Below are 26,055 nucleotides of genomic sequence, written 5' to 3'. Positions count from 1 at the left end.
TAGCAGGAAAGTAGGAGGCGGTGGGGACCAAGCCTGCCGTAAGATGCCAAAGAGCTCCTCAAGCATACTGCCCACCCCGCCTAAAGTTAAGTCACCTTTTAGAGAATGTTTTCCTGCAAAATCTTTCCAACACTTTCCAAGACTTAGGAAGGAGAAGTCTTCTTCCTCAAGGAAATGGTTCCACTTCCAAGACTGTATGGGGTCTCTGCATGGTTCCTAACAACAGTCTCTTCCTCATCGCCAAGCAAGAATCCTGGTCGAGGTCTTCTGGCTAACTATGCTGGATATTTTGAGGATATCTCACTACCTTCTGAGCCATCCCCTAAGGGGGTACTCAGGCCTTCTAATGCAGGGCTTCCGTAGGCTCCAGACCAGCACCTAAGAAGAAGTTGAAGCCAGCTAAGGTGCCATCTTTCGTTCTTTCAGAGTTTACTTCAGTGCTACACCTCTTGCAAAGCCAGCCTTGATGCTGATGCATCAAGGTTGCAAGAGAAGTGGTTTAGGGAAACTTTGTAATCCAACATGAGATAATGCGCTTGGCTACCACTTTGCCTTTGATGACTTTGATGCTGTGCTCCCCTCCTGAATAGAGGAAATTTTAATCTCTGAATTAGTCACCTTGGTTATCCAATATTGGGGTATCTTTCATAGATTCACATGCCTGAATCATTCCCCGTCGTCGAGATGGGAGTCCCACTGTATAAAAAACAAGCAGTATTCAAATAATGCCATATGCTATGATGGCCCTGACTTGTAAACTATAGCTACTGGAAGAAGAACATTTCTCCAGCGCCGGAAGGGCTCAGAGGGATTCTTGGTGGGGATACGTCCTCCCAAGTCAACTCAATGTCACTTATATCACAAAAATGGTAGGGAAGGGGGTGTAGCTTGAGCAGCCAGCTTGGCGGACGCAGCTTGAGTGGGCTCCGTGCACCCACCGGTAAAATCCGACTTCAATCCTACTGCACCCAGGTTTGGAGCGGTTCGACCGTGTCTCCTGCAACGACCAACCCAGTTGGTGAGCTACTGCAGGGTCTGTAACGGACTTCGGCGCGGGATTGCTGCCAGACGCACGTCTTAAATGCCTTTATGTCTTCAGCCTGATTCAGCGGTCACCACTGGAGCGGTGCCTGGACCGTGTTGGGTGCCCGGGGCGAGGTGAGCGGGGGCATCTGGGGGGGGGGGGGGGCGGGCGGGGGCGCCAGTATAGTGCAGCCTCGCCTGAGGGGTTCTGGGCGGTACTCTTGGCCTTGGGTCTGCCCCTGGACTGTGGGTGGGGCCCGTTGGCTCATCTTGCTTTTAGGGTGCAGCCGCAGTGCTCACCTGGGCCTGGGTGCTGCCCGGTGCTGAGACCTCGCCGCCTGTGGCCCTGAGGGCAGGGGGGCGTGGTGTTCCCTTGCTGCCCCTGCGGGACCTACCTGGCGCCATTCGCCACTGCGCGTCCCCGGGGGCCTGCTTGGGTGCCGGAGCTGGAATGGGGCCGACCGCACTGAGGAGGTTTCCCTTCCACCACTGCCTAGGTGTGTGAAGTGCGGACTTCCAGGGCCGGTCTGAAACCTTGGGACGGGCCTCGGAGCCCGGAGCCCAGGGCCTGGGACCGCAACCTTTGTGTTTGAACTCCGCCCTGCAACATTAGCCTGCCGCACCGAGAAGTCACCTCATTGCCCACAGCCAGGGCGCCCAAACCCATATGCCATCTTGGGGCGGGCTATTTTCAGTTTGCCGTGCTCCCTATCGGCCTTACCAGTGCCCCTCTGGTGTTCACAAAATTGATGGCGGTGGTCGCAGCTCATCTGCGCAGGTCAGGGGTGTCAGTCTTCCCCTACCTCGACGACTAGTTGTTGAAGGCGGGCTCGCCCCAGGCAGTTGTCTCCCACCTTCAGACTACGGCCGATCTCCTGCATTTGCTGGGGTTCTCCATCAATGTGCCGAAGTCGCACCTGAGTCCCTTTCAGAAGCTCCCCTTCATTGGAGCGGTTCTGGATTCGACGCGGTTTCGGGTTAATCCTCCCACGCAGCGAGTCTGGGATATTCAGGCTATGATTCCGATCTTTCAGCCTCAATCCCGGGTTTCAGTCAGGATGACCCTCCGGCTCCTGGGCCTGATGGTCTCCTGCATCCCGCTAGTGCGACATGCGGGCTCTGCAGTGGGACCTGAAGTTCCAGATGGCGCAGCATCAGGGCAACCTGTCCGATCATGTCCAGATCTCAGAGGGCACTGCACGACTATTGCAGTGGTGGCTCACGAATCACGATTGGGTCAATGGCAGATCCCTCTCCCTTCCCCAACCGGAGCACACAGTGGTGACGGATGCGTCCCTCCTGGGATTGGGAGGCCACTTGGGAGAGGCAGAGGTCAGAGTACTCTGGTCTCCGGCGGAGTCCCAACTTCATATCAATCTTTTGGAGCTTCGGGCGATCCGACTTGCACTGAAAGCATTCCTTCCCTTTGTCAAGGGGAGAGTAGGGCAGCTGTTCACAGACAACACCACCTTCATGTGGTATTGCAAAGAGCATGGCGGGGTGGTGTCCTGGACCCTATGTCAGGAGGCTCTGCGCCTCTGGACATGGCTGGAACATCAAGGCATTACCTTGGTGGTTCAACACATGGCAGGTTCTCTGAATGCCAGGGCAGACAAACTCAGCCGCAGGTGCTTGATGGATCACGAATGGCGTCTGAACTCGGATGTGGCACAAGGTCTCTTTCATCAGTGGGGAGAGCCTTGGTTAGATCTATTCGCCACCGAAGAGAACGCGCAATGTTATCAGTTTTGCGCGTTGAAATTTCCAAGGCGGCATTCGCTAGGCGCCGCTTTTTGTCGCGAGTGGAGTTGCGGTCTAATGTACGCCTTTCCGCCTATACCACTTCTGGCTAGAGTGCTGAAGAAGATGCGGCGCGACTGGGCCCAAGTCATCCTTGTGGCTCCGGATTGGGCACAACAATACTGGTATCCCGAGCAACTCAGCATGGCGATCGATCCCCTGATCCGGCTGCCTCTTCGGGAGGATCTTCTGTCACAGCAGCAGGGGACGGTCCTCCACCCAAATCTGTCTAGCCTCCACCTCCATGCGTGGAGATTGAGCGGCGACAGTTGACAGACTTCGATCTTCCTCCGGAAGTCTGTAATGTAATTCTGGCAGCCAGGAGTCCCTCCACTAAAGCGGTATACGCCTGCAGGTGGAACAAATTTGTGGCATGGTGCACAGCAAAGGCTGTGGATCCTCTCTCTGCCCCTCTTTCTGATGCACAAGTTACTACTTGTGTAATGATATATCTGTAAGAGACATTAGTTAGTGATAGATTCCTTACCGCCCACCCATCCTCCCCGTTCTGCATACTGATTCTAGGGTTAAGGTCATCCCTTTCAGGGCCCTCGTTTCATGGCACCAGTGGTAAGTTTCTTGCATGGCTCTGCGTTCCTGGCGCGGAAAGTCGTGTACAGAACTGACGTCAGCACGCTTGGGTGGCGCCTAAGTAGTCTCCGTGATGTCATCTCGGTGCTTACAACGCCAGCGACGGACGCAGAGCCGCACGATGCCATCTACGGACGCTCAGGGGTACCGCTGACGAAAAACCTTTCCGGATCCAGTCTGACGCCTGGGGATATTCTACGGTAAGGAATCTATCACTAACTAATGTCTCTTACAGATTTATTGTTACAAAAGTTGTAACTTGTGCTTCACTCACTCACTGAAAATTTGTTTTTTGGTACTGTCTGAGAGCATTAAGCCACATAGCAGTCAGATTTATACCTTGTTTTGTTACCTAATCCCTCTCTAGGTTATTTCTGTGGCTCAGCAGAGCAGCCGTAGATACGAAAGGTACTAAGCATTAACATTCCAAGTATATGGTCTGCGTGTTTGTGTATGTGACCAGTGTGGTACATGCATTGTATGTATAGCTGAAGCAGAGTAATGAAGGCCTATGGTTTCCATTGTGCAGGCAACCCCCTTCTCCTATCTGTTCCTATGTACAAGGTGGGGGTGAGGTTGTTTCTCCAGTTAGTGACATATATGACTGGCATGCCTAAAACAAGAGGGAGGATACCTAGACAGTGAAGTGTTGACAGAAGAAACCGTGCTCCTGGAGAAATTACGTTAGATCCTTTTGTTGAGGCAGCTGCTGATTAATCTTCCTGTGGCTCAGCCCGTTGGTAGAGGGTGATACCGAAGGGTGGTTCTGCAGTATCCTTGAGAGGTGTTCCTTTAGGTGAGGCCAATTATATCCCAATGCGGAAAGTTCACACCTCTTTGTATCCAAAATTCTTGGTACTCTAGGCTGGAGACTACCCTGCTGTGAGAAGAGTCACTGCACAGCTTGTAGAGTATCCAGTTTTAAGTCTTACCTACCTGCATGTGATCATGGGCCAAACGTTGGGCCTCTATGCCTCCTCCAATCACTCTGCTGCAAGCAAGCATTCAGGAGCCTTTGGGAATTGACTGATGCAAGTGTTATATAACTAATGACAGTAATAATGCGAACCTTTCTATTCAGCCTAGAAGTGCACCTTGTGAGCTGACTTGCCTTGTACGGAAGTTGCCTAGCATTTAAAAAAGGCATTGGTTTCAGTGGACTCCAGGGTGAAGTGGTACTTATTGCCTACCTTTAGCATAATAGAAACCATGAAACATAACATGGTATCTGCATAGTAAATTAAAACCGGCAATGAACTGCACACTTCAATTGCGCGCCTATCACATTCTCATCCCTCACAGCTTTAGGCGTTCCCCAAGACACGATATAAACACTTCTCTGGGCCCTCAAGCATGATGATAAAACAGTTCTGACTGAGGCTAACAATAAATGCAAATCTTCCCTAACCAGGCACTCCTGCACAATATAAGTGCTACACATGAGAAAATGCATCCTGGAACCCCATAACTGGGTATGAGGCACTAATGAATACTACAATACAATGCATGGCGGAACCGGTGCAGTGCAGCACTGTGCCCACAGGGGCAACGAAACTGAAGTGTTTTTTTCATCCACTGTTCGCTCTGTGGAGGTGAACATAAGCAATTATGTATTTATCCCTATTAACGTGCACTTAGGGCTGTTGTCCAGTCTTACATCGCTTGACAAAAGATGGAACTAGGGTTGAGCGGATCTCGCGGAGTTACATAATTACTCTGTAACATTCTGCAGAGTTCGGTGAGCTGGCAGAATCGCCATGTCACATTGATTTTGAGGGCCGGTAGCTTGTTTCATGCTGCAAAATCAGCGCAAACAGCACCGTGCAGCGTGCCAGAGGGCACTGCTTCTTTGCTGCCACTCGAGTAGATTTCTATTTCAATGGTAGCTTTCTCACCGCAAATCCTCCTGCGGTGTGAAAATTGCGCCTCATGCCAACCTAGTGCCTGAAAATTGCATGAGCGGATTCCAATTCTCACTCGCCAACTTACCATTGGCGAACCGTGTGCAAGTAAAAACTCCTTGTAATGTGGAGTGGGCAAACTCCTTTTATCACCCACCCCTAGATAGAACTGGTTCATTTCTAGAATTGCCTGTTTTGTTCCAGCAAGGAAAGCCACGATTAGAACTCAGTGCTCATTGAATGCATGTAACATGATAAAAGCAAGGGCCTGCACGTCTATGAAGTGAGATTAGTTTAGGAGTAAAAGAGCACTGTACATTGAGTTGGGAGTGTGTTGGCAGAAAGCATGCACAATCGTGTTCATCAACTGAGAACTTTCCCATTTTAATCAAACATTTACATTGAATAGTTACAGTTTTGTCACATTAAAGATTTAGACCTAAGAAGATCGAAGGATTATCACAAATCACACTGTTTGAGCCGCATCCACATTTGGGCTGTCTGGTCCCAGATCCATGTTGAGACGTTCCCATGGTATAAACATGCTGGTCCAGTCTTTACCTTTATGCTGAAATACCCTCAAAAGTTGTCATTAAAGGGCATAGGGCATGAGGATTTGATGCTCCAACTACAAAACTTTTGAGCATTATGGGTTTGAATGTCGAGTACGTCCATTCTGGAGCTCTGTCCTTTTACCCATTAAGATAGCTCAGTTGGTCAATGTGCCTACTGTGGGGGTTGTGTAACCGTATGGTCACCGCAACCTAAATTTATTAGAGTGCTTGCCTACCAGATGGGTGTGTAACTTGGGCCACAAGTCCAAATCAAAGGAAGATAGCATAATGAGTTAGAGTGCCTACTACTGAGATGCGTGTTTAACCCTCTGGGTAAAGGTACTTGTAACAAAAAATGAAAAAGTAGCATAGGCCAGTGTGCCTACTACTGACAAATGATTTTACCCTCAATTCACAGGTTCCAAGGACAGAAATAGCTGAATTGTTTAATGTCCTTGTCATAAAGATGATCATACAACATGAATATCCCAAGTGCATTTACGAAATAGCAGACCAGATTATACACTATTTTTCAAGTAGGACAAAGTAAAACAAGAAAAACCTACCCCCAAATTAGCCACATCAGTGCCAGAAATATCACATTAAGGTTGTGTGTCAGAGAAGCCTCTGGGAGGTGTGTGCGACCTAGGGTGCAGCTAGATATCAGATGTACCCATCAGAACAGAAAGTTACTTACCTTCGGTAATGATGTTTCTGATAAATGTATAATATTTTTGTAGATTACTTGCCACCCATCATCCTCCCCATTGAGATAGTGCTGTGATAATTAATATCCTATGGTACACAAAAGCATTGGACATAATTCACAAACTGCACTTTGTAGTAGCTTACACATCTGGGGTAAATGACACTTTTGTAGTATGCCCTTAGTTCCTTTTTTTACTGTGGGAGGGTTCTGCAGCACCAGTGGTTGGCCATGTGTAGTGCTGGACTGTGTTTTAAGAGACATGCAGAAGATTATGTATCCACCAGGAATATCATTACAGAAGGTATGAAATGTGTTCTTTAGTAGGCACTCAAGAATAACAAATTAGCTAAAAGGTATATGTCTAAACTAGCCCCAGTTGTTTAAGGCATCATCTCCTATATTTTTTTTTACTGAAAAGATAGCTTCAAAAATATGTCTTGATATTTGCAGTCCTTGTTATTTACAGAATGTCTTCCAAACTAGGGGATTTTAATAATATTATGATGCCTTACAGGTCATCTCCTATTCATGATCATAAGAATGAGCTTGAAGAATTCCAGGGCATTCAACAAAAGGCATTAGATAGCCCATCAGCATCTGACGGTAAGGTTTCATTATTTTTTGTGATTGGCGTACATGTGAACATTTTATAGAACTGACACATCTCTTAAGCTTAACATTTAAAAAAAAGGTTTTTGTGGCTATCTCAGCCGATTCTCGATGCTCGATTCACAAAATCCTGCACAAACATTTGCAAGAAGTAGATTTATACTTATTTTTTGTTATGTTTAGAAGGAAGTTTTGGTTACAGGTCATCCTTTTGAGATCAGAGTGTTGATATTTGGCCTGTTGTTGGCCCTTGGCTTGTTCGACAGTTACTTATAATGGTAGTGTCTCTTATGAGATTGTGAAGGTACACTATTACTATGCCTAATGTACTCAGTTAGAAAAGCTGTAAACGTGGTTTCCTCTAGGCAGATTTGTGTTTTCAGCCAGTTTATCAAAGTATTTTCTACAGCTACATAATGCGTGTGTGATAGTAATCAACATGGTAATCAGGACCATTTTTGCCACCTTTACAGTGTGCCTACAGCATGAAAGGTACATTGTCTTTTTCCTATCCAGAATGTCTGCTAAATGTTATTTTTCTTCATTTATGAGAATGTCTGGCATCGTGCATTTTGCTGTTCCACAACCAGTTGAAAAAGCAATATGGTGAACATGTTAATGGTATTCCAAATGGGTTTCATTTCATTAGTGGTTAAAAGATGTTCTCTAAATGTGTCTTTCAGACTAGGGTTTTCAAAGTGAAAACTTACAAGACCCTTTGTTTGGAAGTATCTAGCAGCTTAAATCTGTTGGTCCTCAATTTGACTAACTTTGACTGCATTTCTGCCCTGGATTCAAAATAAAATGGTCCTAGTCCTTTTTTTTTTTTTGTTGAAACATTTTTTGTATTGTTTTCCAACTCAACAAGGCAACAATCATCTCACCATCCCCACCCGTCCAGGAAGTACCACACATGTAGCAGCAACCCCGACTCTCCTGAAGACGGCTCAACCTTCCCACCCGGCCCCCTACCCCCCCTCCCCCACCCTCTGTCAGTGTGCCCCCGTCCCCTACCCCTTTCCCTCTTTCGACGTGCCCCCCCTCCCTAGACAATAAGATACAGGAGCCCAGCCTCTCCCTAAACAAACAGAACCTTCCAGCTTGCCCAGCCAAAGGTGCAGGCGGCCAGAGCCCACCGCCTCGCCTCTTCTACTCCCCGCTCCCCACTACCTCCTGCCCGTCAGACCCGCTCTCCTCGGCCCCAGCCTCGGACATCAACCCCTGAAGTTCTACCACCAACGCTTCCCATGCCTGGGCCGTCGCCAGCGCCTTTTCGTCATCTCTCCGGAGAGCCAGTTGCACCCGGAGCGTGCCCTCAGCTCCCGCCCAACGCGCCAACGCCGATCTCCAGCGCAGGAAGTTAGGTCCCCCCCGGGATTTCCAGTGCAGAGTCAGTTCCCTCTTGGCCATTATCAACCCCAGATCATAAAATTTGCTAGTAACCATGGTCCTAGTCCTAACAAACAATGCCACCTAGATGTATTATAATAACAGCCATGAAGGGAATGGATTGACCAATTTATGGAGGAATGCAACACCTTGAGTTTGGAACATGTTTCCCAAATAGAGAGAGCAACATAGTGGGAGAGGCTCACTTATTTTGAATCTAGCCTAGAACATGTAAATAGTATCCTGTTAATGTGGGGGCTTCTACTGGTTGAGTTGTTTTCACTCCCTGTACAGAAAGTTTAAAACTCTAACAGTAATGGACTCGTAAGGAATATCTTGGTGCTACTTGACCAAATGATCTACTCAATTAGTTCCCTACAATTCTCATCATCCATCTTTCCTTCAAGCAATGGGGGAATATAATCCTCCTGCGAACCCAGTAGTACAAAATCAGTCTATAATCACATGATGTTCATCATTTCTACTCAGGGAGGCCGTGGAGAATTCTACTGTTTTCCTCCCGGTTATGTCAGTTGCTGCTATACCAGGACACAAACTATCTGGAGTTTTGTTCTTCCGTTAGTGCCATAACATTATGGATATTTCGTAGTTGACTGTCCTCCACAAATTTATATGCTGGTTTCGATGGAGAATTTGTTAGTGGTATGATGTGAAAAGTTTGATTCATAATTTGTTTGGTATCCATCATTCTGTGATAGCAGAGGAGGTGGTGTAGTTTGGCTTTCTGTCACATTGTTGATGAGATGTTTTTTTGCTTCACTGCATGCCATAAGACCCAAGTTACACCCTACTGAAATAGAGGCCCAAATGTGCCAAAATCTATCTGGGGTTGCTTGTGTTTCCAATCAGAGTGTATCTAGTCTAGTAGTTCTGGCTGAACTCTCCTATTTGAGCAGGGCCAAGACTGGTAGCATATTGCTAGTTCTTGTCTGAAGTGGCGTGGTAACCAAAAAATAAAGATGGACTGAGATGCACCTCCAAGTAATTGCCAGTTTTCTAAAGTAAATTCAAGCATTTCATCCATCACTTTTCTGTTTTCATCAGTGCAATTCTGTGTGATATGTATCCCTAGACATCTGTCAGCTAAACCGGTCTGCAGTTGCTTGTTTTCCTGCCCACAGGGAATCTGTTTTAGCAGTTCAGGCTGGACTGTTTGTGTTGGTGCACGACCAAGGCTGAATTGCATATGGGTGGTTCTTGTCAGAGTTGCCATGGTGGGCAAGTAAAACAATGAACTAGTATGTGGCCCGAGTAATTACTAGTGGCTAAGAATAGTTCAAGCATTTCTGATGGTTACTTCTACTTGCAGATTCTCCACATTTGAATATCCCTGGTGCAAGACTGGATGTGGAAAACTGCTACTTTAGCTCTGCGGTGCCATTGACTCTGTTTTGATGTCAGACTTGGAATCGTGGTTTTGTCAACGGGGCCATATAGCAAAAGGACCTGCTCTCTGATGCTAGTTCCTTTTTTCCCCACACCTTTCGATGTGGTAGAGAGCTTTACCTTCATACAGAAGGGAAATTTGGAGCTCACTTCTTCACCTCCAAGCACAGTTCACCCCTTAGCATTATGGTAAATTCAGTTCACTTTAAACACTTATTTGAGTTTTTGCTGAAATGTTTCACCAAGGTTGGTGCAGGTTAGTGCTGTGAACCTCTAGACACATGTGGATATTATCTGGATATTATCCTTCATCAGTAGAGATAAAAAAACAAGTTCATCTGGGGTTGCTGAGAAAGCTGCCACAATTCTCTCAGGTCTCAGTACCTCTCTTTGGCACACAGGTGCAGCTCCAAAAGCTCGTCCGCTCAATGGCTCAATGGCTCAAGAGAGCGTTTTCAAACAGAAGGAGGATGGGGGCACATTGAGTCACCTCCCAGCACAGTTCACTTCTTAGCATTATGGTAAATGCAGTTCACTTTAAACGCTTACTTGAGTTTTTGCAGAAGTGTTTCACCAAAGTTGGTGCAGGTTAGTGCTGAGAATCTCTAGACACATGTGTTTCTGGATATTATCCTTCATCAGTAGAGTTAAAAAATTTTTTTTTTTCCGGTGAGAGGGAGGATTCAACGATTCTTACAGGGTTGGCAAGCCATAACGTCTGGAAGTTAGGTTCTGCAGATCATTGACAGGGGATATGCCTTATCCTTCTCTCCTTCTCTGCGGCACCTTTCACTATTCCCCAACGTTTCTTTTGCAGCATGAAGTACAAGCCTTTGGCCAAAGGGGCTATTGATAGTCTGCCTGCACCAGAAGTAGGACATGGTTGCTCTTCCCGCTACTTTCCGGTGCCCAAGAAGGATGGAGGACTTCATCCTAATTTAGACCTGCATTCTCTCAACTTCTTCCACCACCAGGACAAATTCAAAATGCTTGCACTGGCCAAGGTCTTGTCAGCGCTCGACCACGGAGACTGGATGGTGGTGTTGGGCCTGCAGGACACCTATTTCTTTATACCCATCCTGCAGGCTCACTGCCTTTACCTTTTGGTTTGAAGCATTTCCAGTCTGCTGTGCTCCCCTTAGGACTCACTAGTGCCCCATAGGTGTTTGCAAAAGTGATGGTGGCGATGGCAGTTCACCTTTGAAAGTCTGGGCTCCCAGTTTTTCCCTAGCTTGGTGACTGCCTCTTGAAAGTGAGCTCACCCCAGGCAGTCGTCAGCCACATAATACAGTAAACTGCTGTCATCTTTGGAATTCACTATCAATGTGCTGAAGTCACACCTGATGACTTCTCAAATTCTCCTCTTCATTGGAGCCATTCTGGACTCAGATTGGATTTGTGCATTTACTCCAAAAAAGTGTGTCCAGGGCATTCAGGCTGTGATCCCAGTCTTTCAGCCTCAGTCAGGTCAACTGTGAAGCTGCTGGGCTAATGGCCGTCTGCATCCTGCTGGTCAGGTATCCCAGGAGTCATGTGTGGGCTCTGCAGTGGGAGCTGAAGTCTCAGCGGGCCCAACATTAAGCGGACCTCTCCTATCATGTTCAAATTTAGGAGTAGAATGAGAGATCTGCTGTGGTGGTTGCTGGACTGTGACTGGGACCCCTCTCTCTACCCAACCCAAAGCTGACAGTGGTGATCAAGGTATCACTTCTGGGTTGGGGCGTCCATCTGGGAGAGGTGGAGCTTAAAGGCTTTTGGTCTCCGGTGGAGTCCTTGCTCCATATCAATCTTCTGGATATCAGGGTCATCTTCTTGGCGTTGAAGGCTTTCCTTCTGCAACAACCAGGCAGGGCTGGACTGGCCGTAGCGGGCGGGCTGCTAGGGTGGAGGCTGGTTTTGGGCACCCTGGGGGTGGTTTTGTAACCGGGGGCCTTCGATATCGGCCCCCTGTAACCAAATCGGCCAAAACCGGGCGTAGCAAACGGCTCTGCCGCACACCCTCCCCCTCCTGGGGACCGGCCGAGCAGTTTGCCAGGGCCGGTTTCGGTTCCCAGTCCGGCCCTGCAAACAGGGTGGAGTCATGGACCCTGTGCCGAGAGGACCTGCACCTCTGGAAATGGCTGGACTGCCAAGGAACGTTCCTGGTGGCAAACCACCTGGCAGGATTGTTCAATGCCAGTTTGCACACACTTAGCTGTTGATGACTAGCAGATCATGAGTGACCGCTACTGCCAGAGGTGGTGCAAGGTCTCTCATGCAAATTGGCAGAACCTTGAGTTAATCTTTTCGCACTACCAAGAAAGTGCAATCTCCGTGCTTCTGCGTGTTGGAGTTTCCAGGGCATCTTTTGCTAGGTGACTTGTTTCACCTCATGTGGAACTTTAGATTCTTTCGCGCTTTTTCACCAATACCACTCCTGCCCTGAGTTGTCAAGAAGATCAGGACCGACCATGCCAAAGTCGTCCTGGTGGCTACAGATTGAACACGGATAGTATGGTATCCAGTCCTCCTGGGCTGGAGCATCTGTCCTCCGATCAGTTTGCCCCTCTGGGAGGATATGCTGTCTCAGCAATGGGGGAAGATTGAACGGTGACAGCAGAACACCTTTGACATGCTCCATAGGTTTTTGGCAGCGAAACATCTTTTAACTAAGACTTTATACGCCTGCCATTGGGACATATTTGTGACTTGTCCCATTGCACAACACATCGATCCACTTCATGGAGCGTTATCTAACATTTTTTTTTTTTATTGTCTCTAGCTTGGCAATTCTTTGCTCCGGGCGCAGTTAAAGGATATCTTTCAACCTTTTTTTGACTGCTGGACCAGCCTCTTTTGTTTAAATCGCCCATCGGTGTTGGATTTTTTTTTTTAAAGGGTTACGACATTTGTGTCCTCTCTCTCCCTTTGTCATGCCTCAATGGGACCTTAATTTGGTCCTCACATATCTAATAGGTACGCCCTTTGAGCTAGTTCACAGCTGTCACTTGCGACTTCTCACATTCTGGATGGTGTTCCTCGTCACCTTAACATTGCTCAGCATGTGAGTGAGCATCAAACCCTTGGTGTTCAGCATCTGTAAACTACCTTCTTCCCAGACAAGCTGGCTTTTCAGGCAAGAGCATCCTTCCCGTCTAAAGTTGTGACACCGTTGCACGTTGGCCAGAACATTGCCTTGCTGGCTTTATATGGTCCCCTGCATCCATCTAAGGAGGAAAAGAGACTCCATCGCTTGAACCCCAGGAGAGCACAGAATTTCTATATAGATCATAGCAAAGAATACTAGGTGGACGATCGACACTTTGTGGGGTTCTCAGGAGCAATCAAAACACAAGGCTGTGCAGAGGAGAATCATCTTCCACTGGATCATGTTTTGCATTAAGATCTGCTATGCACTGGCTAAAAAGCAGCCTCCAGAAGGATTGGTATCCTACCTGGGCCAAAGCTGCTGTCACTGCATTGGCATTCAGAGTCTCTGTACGGGGACAGTCACCTGGGTGTCCCTCCCTACATTCATGAAGCACTACTTTCTGGACAGTCATGTTCGCCGAGAGGGTCACTTTCTGGTTTGACTCGATACACAGACCCACCTCCAAAAAGGTACTGCTTTTATATATATTCAAAAGGTGATGAATCTGCGGCTAGACTTCGCTGTCAGAAGAACAAGTTACTTACCTTCAAGAACGCTCCTTCTGGTAGATATGCTATCTATGTGCAGATTCTTTTTTTTCTTTTCAAATCTTAATTCGGTCTAAATAGACCATAAAAGCACAAGTAAAATATAATCAGAAACAAAATAGCATTTAAAGTGTCGTTGTGCAAGACAATTTGTTAAAAAACGACATTTCACAATTAAAAGATTCAGAATCATGTCAGAAGGGCAATAATGCATCAAACCCCCACAAGACAAGAAGGATGTGTGTTAAAATAACTGGGATCAGTAAGCCCTTTGCCAGATAATTTTAAAATGTACAAAAGAATATAAAATGCAATAAGGTTTGATTTGAAAAATGTTGACATGGGCAGCTGTTGACACTGAAAGCATCATATTGGCCAAGAGGGAAACCTAGTTTCCATCTAACTGAGCACAAGCATAATCTGGTGAGTAGCAATCTTTCCCAGGGATGGCTAACCCATTCCATATATTGCTCCATCCTGGGACACGTTTGATCATCGCATAGCTCTTGATAGTGTCCAAAGCGGACAGCGCCAAATCCCGATCCCTTGCTCTATTCATCGGATAGTTACCTTTTCTTCAGTATTGGGGTGTCTTTCATAGATTCACATGCTTGAATCATTCGCCGTCGTCGAAGTGGGAGTCCCACGGTACATAAAAGCAATATATGCATACATATATACATTCATAGTATAGCTAAAAAAATACCATAGGAAGTATTGTAACATAGCAATCAATAGGAAAAAAGTTGTCGCTTTATTAGCTCGTCCAAGTCATTAGATATAGTCCAAACTCCAGCCAATCAGGCGTCCGCACCCTCTAGAACCCTCTCCCCAGAGACTCAGAACCTCAGATTTTCTACCGCACATCGTGTGAAGGGAGTCTCTCTGAGCTCTGCTCAGTACTTCAACTCTTCTTTTCAAGAATTCTACTTGAAGCTTCACAGCAATGTCTACTACTAAGAGATCAATCTTCAGACACTGTGAGTGTTGTGGAAAACTGCGTTTTCACTCTGAGGATCCTCACAAAAAATGTATTTACTGCCTACATCCTGAATATCAGGTGAGAGACTGTAAAATATGCAGGACTTTTCCTCAAAAGACCTTAAGGAACAGAGAAGGTCGACTACTTCTGTGGCTACAGAAGCTTAAAATGAAGGATGACCCAGTTTCTGATGTGGAGAGTGACTCCTCTCTTAAGACTGTTGCCTCTAAGAAAAGGGCTAGTGAGGTGGACTTGACTTCTCCTAAGGCCAAGGTACCGAAAAAACATCACTCTTCCAAGCGTGATGACCAGCCTTCATCGTCAAAAGGGACTTCTGTTCCCCCTAAGGGTCACTCTACATCGTCTACGCCCCCGAAATCCAAGTCTCAGGCGTCAAAATCTCTGTCAGAATTATCTTTACCTCAGAAAACTGGTCTATCATTGATGGGCTCGTCATCGATTCCGCCGTCGACAAAGTCCTCCGTCGTCACTACTACGACAATGACGATGACTACTTTCTCATCGCCTAAGCCTGCTATGTTGATGTCGTCTAAGTCTTCTCCATCGACGCTGGTTTCAGTGAAGGTGAAGCCTAAGTCAGCTGCTTTTTCTTCGTCGACGAAGATAAAGAAGACACTTTCGTCGACGGACGCTGCTTCGTTGATAGGAACTTCCAAGGATCTATTGGTTCCGTCGACGTTTACCTCGTCGACGCTTTCCTCATCGACGCCTGTCCCATCGACGCTTGTCTCGTCGACACCTGCTTCGTTGACGCCTGCTTCATCGACAGTTCCTTCGTTGACACCTGCTTTGTCGACGGTTCCTCTGTCGACGCCGGCTTCGTCGACGATCGCTTCGTCGACGGTTGCTCCGTCAACGGTTGCTTCGTCAACGACAGTGAAGACTTTACAGATGGAGAGTCAAGTGTGTTTTTCGATGATGGCAGCAACTCTGTTGACGGAATCCCTGGCTTCGCCTCCAGGTTTTATACCTCTAGTGCCTTTGAAGCCTTCAACAGCCCTTCTGTCGTCTTCTGAATCCAGGAAAGGCTTATTGCTTCAACGTAGACAATCTTCAATAGACCTTTTATTGCCTATACAAGCCTCTCTAAACCTTCCAGTGCAACTGTTGGATTATGGGGCGGACGAGGAGGATTCAGAGGAGGATGATAGGTTTCGAGCAGCTCGTAGTCCATCTGAGCTCCTCATTAAGTGCCAGGACATAGATGAAGAAAAAGACTATGACTATTATTCGGAACCGAATTTCAAATCGCAGTCTGAAAATCCGACTGCACATATGCCTCTGTCAATCATTTCAAATTTTCAGCACATGCTGGATGACTATTACCGCAGTTTCCCTCCTTCAGAGCCAGCGTCTTCGGTTCCTCAAACACCTGTTTCTCCACCTTCTTCAATCATTGCCCCGCCTCCTCCTACTTCTCCGGTGGCATCTACTGCTCATAATATAGAGGACACTCATTCAACTGATGAGGACAGAGAATAAGGGGAGTTAGACGATAGAGCCTTACTTACTGAATGGAACAATTACCAAATTCAGACACCGCAGCCTGCCTCTCCTACTCCTGTGCAATCTCCGCTTGTGGATATAGGTGGATTTCATGTCCTCATGGACCGAGCAGCCAAGAGATTTCATCTCCCTATGGTCTCAAAGGATGAGGATTGTTTTTTATATGATTTCAAGAATCAACCACAAAAACAGGTGCGGGCGAATTCCTATAATCGATTTAATCTGGCAGGAGGGTCTGAAGGTCATGAAAACCCCTGCCTCCATTCCTGCAGTACTGCCGCGCTTGGATAAAAAGTACAAGGCAGCAGACAATTCGCCAGCCTGTTTAATTGGTCAGCCGAAGCTGGATTTGGTTATTTCGCAGGCGGCTCAGCATCCTGCCAGGAATCCCTCATCTCCATTGTCGGCTCCTCCTGATCGGGAAGGTAGACGCCTTGATGCCATTGGCAAAACAATTTCAACCATGGCAGCAACTACGGTCCGTTCGGCTAATTCCCTTGCCATTCTAGGCCGCTATGATAGGCAAATGTGGTCGGACATTTCTCCTTTCATTGATCTGTTGCCTGAAGACTCAAAGACCGAAGCTTTAAAGATTCTCCAGGAGGGGGAGAAGATCTCTGCCGAGATCATTGATTGTGCAGTGGAGGTCTCTTCCACAGGTTTTTGCCAGTTGGCAGGTGCGGCAGTTCTCCGAAGGCAGGGTTGGTTAAGAGCTACCTTTTTTCGCCAAGAAGTGCAAACAAAAATTATTGATATGCCTTTTGACGGAGAATCACTTTTTGGACAGCACATAGATGATGCCCTCCAAACAATTAAAAAAGATACTGACACCGCACGTGCTCTAGGGACTTAACAATTTAAAAAGCAGCCTTTTCATGGAGTGAGAGGTCGTGGATCCTCCTATTCCTTTCGAGGTTACAATCAGAACAGACAGTATCAGGGACAACAACATTACTCTTCTTCACAGCAACAGCAAACGTATCGTCAACCTTCAGCTGCCTCCTATAAGCAGTACAGAGAAAAATCTTCCTACAGAGGCAGAGATTCTTAAAAAAAGCAGTGACAGCTGCCACCTGCCTACCACTCTGCTCAACAACCCAGCCAAAGTTGGAGGACGAATCTCCCATTTCTTCTCAAACTGGTCTGCCATCACTACAGATCAATGGGTGTTGGACAAAATGTCCAGAGGGCACACCCTGGAATTTGTCAAATTTCCCCCAAATTCTCCTCCCAGAGGTCCTCCTCCTGCACATCTGAAGGAACTCTTATGCCAATTCAAAGTCATGTTACAAAAAGGAGCGATCAAAGTGGTTCCAAAATTACAAAGGGGTGCATGTTTTTATTCGAGATTTTTCCTCATCAAGAAAAGGTCAGGGGATTGGGGCCCCATCCTGGACCTTCGTTCTCTCAACAAATTTCTCAAAAAGCAGTCATTTCTAATGTTGTCTTTCCAAGAAGTACTTCAGTTTCTATCTCAAGGAGATTACATGACAACACTGGATCTTCAAGATGCCTATTTTCATGTCCCCATCCTACCCAGACACAGAAAATTCCTGCGCTTCAGAGTGGCTGGCAGAGACTTCCAATTCAAAGTCCTTCCCTTCGGACTCCCCTCTGCGCCCTGAGTGTTCACCAAGGTTTTAGCACCGGTGGCAGCACATCTTCGTCAAGCGGGCGTCTACATTTTTCCCTACCTAGACGACTGCCTTATCAAGGCGCAGTCATTTACAGTGGCAACAAGACACAATCAAATATGCCGGTCTCTATTTCAGTCACTGGGCCTGTCCATATACCTGGAGAAGTCACACTTCACCCCTTCTCAGGTTCGGACTTTCTTGGGAGCCATGATAAATTCTGAGACAACAAAGGCGTATGTCTCAAATGAAAGACAACAACGGATTCCCAAGCTGGCATCTCTACTACGGGCAAGAAAGTCAGTTTCTGTTTGACAGTTCAAGTCGCTTCTGGTAATGCTTTCTTCCTGCATTCCCTTAATTCCCAACTGCCGTCTCAAAATGAGACCATTACAAGAGGAAATCGACAAACAATGGCAACAGGTCTCAGGGTCTTTCGACGATGTGATCGTCATTACTTTTCGGATGCACAAAGCGTTGCTATGGTGGACTCACAAAACAAACTTGGCAGCAGGCCGCTCCTTCGTAGCAGACAATCCAAGTCTCATCCTTACAACAGATGCTTCCCTCGAGGGATGGGGGCACATCTTCAAGGTCTCACAGTCAAGGGCATATGGAATGCTCTGCAAAGAACGTGGCACATAAACCTTCTGGAATTACTAGCGATATTCCTAGTGTTACGATCTTTTCGTACCCTTCTTCAAGGTGCTTCAGTGTTGATCCGGACGGACAACACTACAAGCATGCATTATGTGAACAAACAAGGGGGCACACGGTCCACTCTGCTTTCTCTACAGGCACAGCAGATCTGGAACTGGGCGATTCGACAAATAACTTTATCAGCAGTTCATGTTCTGGGAGTGTCCAATGCTCTGGCGGACTCCCTGAGCAGGTCAATTTCGCCCAACCACGAGTGGGAACTTCATCAGCCAACACTGGACAACATCTTTCAGTGGGGTGGATGGCCCAATCTAGACCTATTTGCATACCAGTCGGTGTAGGAGAGTAGGGTCTGCTTTCTATGTTCACCCCCACTTTTTGCTTTTGCTTTACTGGTTTTCGACTTAGATGTGGCTGTGGGCCTGCTAATCAGACCCACAGCCCTGCTGTTCTCTCTCTAAATTAATACTATGTACTTTAGGTGCATAACACATTGGATGGGATCACCTTATTGGCCCCTGTACAGTGTACCTTAGGTACCCAGGGCATAGGTGTATCCTAGGCCTACCAGGGGCTGCAGCATGTATTATGCCACCCCTGGCTTGGCCTTCCATTATGACACAACTGGCTGATCACTCAGCTGGGGCAAGGTCGTGTAATCACCCCTTGCTTAGGTGTAGTATTCCTATACCTATCTTATATATAGACACATGTGTACCTATCAGCCACTCCTAAGGCAGGCCTTAACAATCCTGGAGGCAGAGTGCTTGGTAACATGTGAGATGGTGCTCTAGCATGAGCTGAGCCTGTCTGCAGCTTTCGGAACCATGTCCTTACAGCTGTTCTATGATATAGCCTACCATATACTCTTAAAGTGCCTTATAATCTTAAACGGTTATGGTAACTATGGTTTGGCTTTATCAAAACATGTCGTGTAAGGTGTCTAACACTGTGGAATAATACCCTCATCCCATTTCTGAGGATGAGGATATTATCCCTCCCTTCTAGAGGGAGAAGACATGTTGAAATCTACTTACCCGGTTAAAGTTAACCAGAGCCCCAGCATCACAAAATGGATGCTGCTGCCACGACACAAGTCTGACCTCCTGCTGCTGGGAGTGATCCCGGCACGGGAGGCTTGGACAATAGGTTTCCTGCCTTGGGAGGTGCGAGCACCACCCCAGACAGGCCTTAGTGTATTGGGGCAGGAAGGGATGAAAGAAACGAGACACTGCCTGGGGCACACAAGGTGTCCCATGCATAGTCCAGTTCAAACCGGTGCTGGGGCACACCAGCCCCAGTCCTGGCGCGAAACTGGACAAAGGTAAGGGGGTGTAACCACCTCCCTCCCAGGTCCCACCCATAAGGCGTGACCTAGCAGGCAATCCAGCCCCCCAGATTAGTATAAGAGTGGTAGCTGGGCCCCAGGAGATTAGATTATCCTTAACCTGCAACTTGAACAGAAACTCTGGACCTTCGACATTCGACGAAAGAAGAAGACTGAAGAATCTCCCTTGTGGCCAAGGAGTGGCTAACCTGTGCAAACAGGCACCATCAAGAGACTTACCCTTTGCTTTGCTGAAGTTCTACGAGGGACCGACTGCAGAGCCCGACCAGAGCCTTGACTTCCAGACTTCTCCGACCCTGATCCACATCCACAGCCGAGCTGAGATCCGTGGAGGCGACGAGAGACGTGGGACCGGCTACCTGGGAAAAGTGGCGAGTATCTTCCAGTGCAGCTTCTGAGGTACCCTCGAAGTTGTGCACCGGGGATTGAGAAGCCCCAACCCCAGGCACCATCTGCACCGAAGATCAGCCCCCCACACTCCACGAGTCCTGCGTGGGGCCCTTCTGCATTTCCCTGCTTGCCGCGTCTGTCCGGTTGCTTGCCCGTTGGCTAGCGGCCTTTGCGACGACACACCTTTGAATCTTCACTGCTGGTTTGGCTCCTCCAGACTGGCTCCCGCTCCTCTGCAAAAGAGAAGCACCCCAGACCTTCCTGGTCTGCACCAGAAGCAAGTCCTCCATTCTTCGTGGGTTCCGCTTGCCAAGGCTTGGTGAGTCCTAGTTCGACTTCGACGCCGCCGACAGCAAGAGCCTTCGTGGGACAGCTCGCCTCCTGGTCCTGGTCGTCCTCGACGTCTCCTGGTACCCGTGGCTGCTGCGACAAGCTTCACCTCTTCACCTGCAATCTCCCGACATCGCCTGGTTCCTTCCTGGTTCCACGTGGTCACTGGCTAGTGACCCAGACTCTGTCCCCTCTGCTTGCAGGTACCCTTCCTTCTTGATCCCGGCCTTGGGATCCACCGGACACTCTGCACTGACTGCCTGTCAGCAACTTTCCTTCAGGCATCCATAGAAGTCCACGACGAAACCCGACGCAAGTTCACACCTATGCACCCGCAGCCCGTGGGCTAGGTAACTTGGGTACTTCGGTGCTCACAAGGGTATTGACTATCCTAGGGTCTAGTTTCCGAGTCTCGACTTTCTAGCTACTCCAGAAGTGTCCTAAAACTGCTTATTTCAGAACTATACTATTTCTATCGATTATACGCATTACGCGTGAATGTTTCCACTCTGCACCTGAATCCCGTGGGCCTCCCACTTCCTAACTGTTGGTAGTGTAGTGTAGCCCCAGCGATTCCCTAGGCCTAGGCCTATTCTATTTCAGTGACAGTGGTCCTTATACCACTTCTTTAGTATATGGTTTGCGTGGCCCCTAGGGCCTAACTGTATTACTTACCTGTGTGACTTAATGTATGCTTAAATAAGACTGTGTTGTACTTACCTCGAATCTCATAAAGAGTGCTGAGGGTTTGACTAGAATAAATACACTTTATTTTATATATGTTCAAGGCATGTGGGCTGCCGAATTCATATCTGTGCATAGATCGCCACCTAGTGTTGGGTCCGGATGATTGCACATTGTTGTCCTGGAAGAGTCTTCGAAGTATCACAAGATAGGTGGCTCCTCCCCTGGACTACAGTGCGCATGGGCATCCTCTCCATCCTTAGATTGTTTTTTTCCGCCATTGGGTTCGGATGTGCTTATCTTAGCTCAAGTTCGGAAACTTTAGTTTAAGGCCAAAAGGCCTTTAGATCTAGTCGGTATTCTCCGCGTTCGGTATCAACCAGTTTACTTTGTGTTTTAGTACCTTCTTCACGCTTTTCGGATCCGCTTCGGTCCGAACATCGATCACCGCTCGACGATGGAATCGAGGACTCCTTTCAAGAGATGTCCTTTATGCCATGCGAAATACCCACACGTCGATGTCCATCCGGTGTGCAACAAATGTCTCTCACCGGATCATGATGAGTCGAAATGTATGGCCTGCGCCCGGTTCCGCTTGAAGAAGACTCTGCGGAATCGACGGGCAGCGAGATTGGAGGCACAGCAATCGGCGCCTGCCCCGGTCAACATCTTCAGCACCGAGGATGAGGATGCCGAGAGCGTAGAAGACATAGACTCCAGCCACGCTTCCGAACATGAATCCCGATCGGAAGACGATGATGAGGTGATCTTCGAGGACGAAGACGTCGTCGACGAGGTAGGAGACTACAATGAGGCCCTTGGGGCCGAGGAAGATAGCTCCAGCGAAGAGCTAGGCCAACCGTCGATACGGAGGCCGAGAGACAAAGTCGTCATAAGGCTCAGGTCGAGGGATCGCCTGCGGGCCTTACCCAAGATCAGTCACACAGTTCTTCGGCCCTGCCTCAAGGCCCGGCCTCGAACATTTCACAGGAGCCATTAATATCGAAGACGACTGGATTTCCTTCAGTGAAACCGAAACCGTCCGTCGCACCGGTTACATCGAAACCGAAAGTGAAACTGGTTGCGATCGGATCGAAGGCCTCGAAGCCCTCCACTCCTTCGACGCCAGCACAGGTCATCGGCACCGAACACACCAAAAGAGATTTCGGTGCCGAGCTCACCACAACGGGTTCCGGCGCCGAGCCAAAGAAGAAGGCCCTCGGTCCCCATAAGGCGCCTCGGCCTATGGCACCCAAGATTACGGCCCAACCCACCAAGTTCAAGGTGGTCGATCAGTCTGCATCGACCTCAAAGGGTGCGGCGCCTGCCAAATCATCGGCTCCAAGGAGCGTCGATACCCACCTTCGGATCGACGACCCAAAGACTGGGAATAAGTCGGATACCGCTTCGACGCCTGCCTCCAAGGTGCCTATCGGTTCCAAAGCGCCATCTGCTTTCACCTTGCAACAGGTCTCAGCGTCGTTGCAACGCATCAGGGACCGGGCAACCCTTCAACCTACGTCGTGTCCCGAAACGCACAAGGCCGCAAAAGCACACTCGGCGCCGGCGAACATCACATTTGGATTGCCGCCGCCCAAGGCACCAAAAGTGTTCGAAATTCGGACACGTGTCCACCAAACACAGACACTATCCACTGGACAAATAGATATCGAGCCTTCACAGGCACACTTTATCGACGCCGACACTGGTAGGCTGATGCTCCGCAAGCGGAAAATCACACCAGAGAAGGGTTTGGACTCATACAAGATTCCTTTGAAACAAAAACTGCCGGCAGGTTCCGCACCAGTGCTTCATGAACACTTTCAACCCTTCCTTCAGGACCCACCGTCTTTTTCTCCTACGCATTCAGAGGCAGACGCAGGAGAGGACTATATAGGGGATGATACCACCTACCCTGGGGATATCGATCCTGATGATCACTTGCAAGACCCAGATCAGGCATGGGATGACCCCACCGACTAGGGTAACGTACCAGATACTCCTGACACGCAGCTTTACAATATAAAGACATCTCCCACAGAGGACACTGCTGCCTTTAATGCCCTCATAGAACGGGCTGCTGCCAATCATGGAGTGGAACTCCATTCTGACACTGTAGAGGAAGATTTCTTAGTGGACACATTCGCCTCCTCTGAGAAAACCATCAAAACTCTGCCAATGTTGAAGGGAGTTCTAAAACCTACAAAAGACATTTTTAAAGAAACAACCAGGGCACAGGTGTTGAACCCCAGAATCGAAAAAAAATACAAGCCTGCACCCGGAGACCCTATGTACATTAAGGGTCAGTTACCATTAGACTCCATGGTTGTTGCTAATGCTCGCAAACGAGCACATTCACAAACAACGGGTGATGCTCCTCCCCCCGACAAGGAGTCCAAAGTGCTGGAGACATCAGGCAAAAGGATAGCAGCGCAAGCGGCAAACATCTGGCGCATTGCCAACACCCAGGCACTCCTGGTCCGTTATGATAGGTCACACTATGACACACTAGAATCACTGCTACAACACTTGCCAGATGAATACTAAGAGGCAGCAGAGCTCCTTATCAGAGAGGGACAACTCCTTACAAATGCGTCCATCAAATGCGCACTGGATGCAGCCGACACTGCAGCAAGGGCGATCAACACAAGCGTAATGTTGAGGAGGCACGCATGGTTAAGAATCTCAGGCTTCAAACCTGAAATTCAGAACAATATCTTGAATCAACCGGTCAACCCAGACTTTTTATTTGGCCCCGAAGTTGACTACCCTCGAAAAAATTAAAAAAGACACTGAAACTGCAAAATCAATGGGGGCTCTGCAGTCGCAGCAGTTTCGGAGTGGCTCCTTTCGTCACCCCTGGAATAGAGGAGCAGCTAGAGGTCAGGGGTCCCAGCAGCAGTACAATAAAGGGGGTACGCAAAGTACCTATGATAAAAACAATAGAGGTAGATATCGTGGATCCAGCACCAAAGGCAGAGGACGTGGGTACGGCAACACCAGGTCCTCCCCCAAAAACAAACAGTGACGCCTTCTCCCTGCCCCCCGACCACATAACATCTGTCGAGGGGAGACTCCAACAGTTCCTGTCAGTCTGGAAGTCCATCACCACAGACAGGTGGGTCAGGGACATTATCCAGTACGGTTACTGTCTAGAATTAACGTCCACTCCACCCAACATACCGCCAAAGCACCGTCCTATGTCCGTAGAGCACTTGGCATTATTGCAGCAGGAAGTACTAAGTATGCTGCAAAAAGGTGCAATAGAAGTCGTGCCCGTAAACCAACAAGGGATAAGGTGTACTCTCTGTACTTCTTAATCCCAAAAAAGGACGGATCTCTCAGACCTATACTAGACCTGAGGCCCCTCAACCACTACATTCTGTCAGAGCATTTCCATATGCTCACCCTACAGCAGGTTCTACCGTTACTCAGTCAGGGAGACTTCCTAGCCACACTGGATTTGAAAGATGCGTATTTCCACATACCCATATACCCATCGCACAGAAAATATCTCAGGTTCACTATTCAGGATCACCATTATCAGTTCAAAGTTCTCCCCTTCGGAGTAACAACGGCACCCAGGGTCTTTACCAAGTGCCTAGCGACAGTGGCTGCACATCTACGGAGACAGCACATTCACGTCTTCCCTTACCTGGACGACTGGCTTGTTCAGGCAAAGTCAGCCCAGCAATGTGCCAGCCACATGTCCCTCACCATTCACCTTCTTCACAGTCTAGGATTCTCACTAAATTACCCAAAATCACATCTTCAACCCGCACACGTACGCCAGTACCCGGGCGCGACCATAAACACTCTGACAGCCACGGCTCAGCCAAATTTAGTGAGGATCAACAGCATGCAACTGCTGATCACAAAGTTCAAACCTCAACACTCCCTTCCAGCGCGAGTGTTCATGCAGTTGATAGGCATGATGGCCTCCTGCATTTTCATAGTCCCGCATGCGAGACTACATATGCGCCCGCTTCAGGAGTGCTTGGCACGTCAATGGAATCTGGCTCAAGGACAATTAACAGACCTAGTGTTGGTGAGCAGTCGGGCATACAACTCTCTGCATTGGTGGAATCCACAAAACCTTTGCAAGGGCTGACCGTTCCAAGAGCCTGTTCCGCAAATAATACTGACGGCGGACGCCTCTCTCCAGGGATGGGGAGCTCATGTACTCAATTACACAGTGCAGGGACTATGGACGACACAGCAAAAGAAGATGCACATCAACCTTCTGGAACTGATGGCAATCTTCCTAGCCATGAAGGCATTCAAAGTACACTTATGCAACAAAGTCGTGTTGATCCGGACGGACAACATGACTGCCATGTACTACATACAGAAGCAGGGAGGAACACACTCTCCTCAGTTGTCTCATCTGGCTCAGAGCGTGTGGAAGTGGGCCATTCAAAGGAACATGTTCCTCATGGCGGAACACCTCCCAGGCAAAGACAACCAGATGGCGGATCTGCTCAGCAGACACAGCCACCAAATGCACGAGTGGGAGCTACATCCATCAGTACTCAAACCGTACTTCCAACAGTGGGGTCATCCAGAGATAGACCTATTCGCCACAAACGAAAACTCAAAATGCCAAAGCTTTGCCGCCAGGTTCCCGCACCCACAGTCGCAGGGCAATGCGATATGGATGAACTGGTCAGGCAGATTTGCGTACGCTTTTCCCCCAGCGCCCTTAATACCGCTAGTGGCACGCAAACTACGACAACACTCACTGACACTCATCCTAGTTGCTCCAACATGGGCACGCCAACCATGGTACACCACCTTTCTAGAACTTTCCGTGGTGCCGCATCAAAGGCTGCGGATCAC

General features: G+C 48.3%; 1 protein-coding gene across 3 annotated transcripts in view; it reads left to right on the top strand.

Annotated features, from left to right (window-relative positions):
• CPLANE1 (ciliogenesis and planar polarity effector complex subunit 1) overlaps positions 1-26,055 on the top strand; it is a 2,680,747-nt gene that overhangs the window by 993,659 nt on the left and 1,661,033 nt on the right. For all 3 annotated transcript variants that reach the window (XM_085631095.1, XM_085631092.1, XM_085631094.1), the window contains exon 28: positions 7,093-7,181. In XM_085631095.1, coding sequence (XP_085487221.1) covers positions 7,093-7,181 — 89 coding nt within the window. The remainder of the gene's footprint in view (positions 1-7,092; positions 7,182-26,055) is intronic.

Source organism: Triturus cristatus, chromosome 2_1 (genome assembly GCF_964204655.1).
Source record: "Triturus cristatus chromosome 2_1, aTriCri1.1, whole genome shotgun sequence".
Lineage (NCBI taxonomy): Eukaryota > Metazoa > Chordata > Amphibia > Caudata > Salamandridae > Triturus > Triturus cristatus.
Note: the sequence above shows the minus strand (reverse complement) of the source record. Positions and strands in the feature narration are given on the sequence as shown.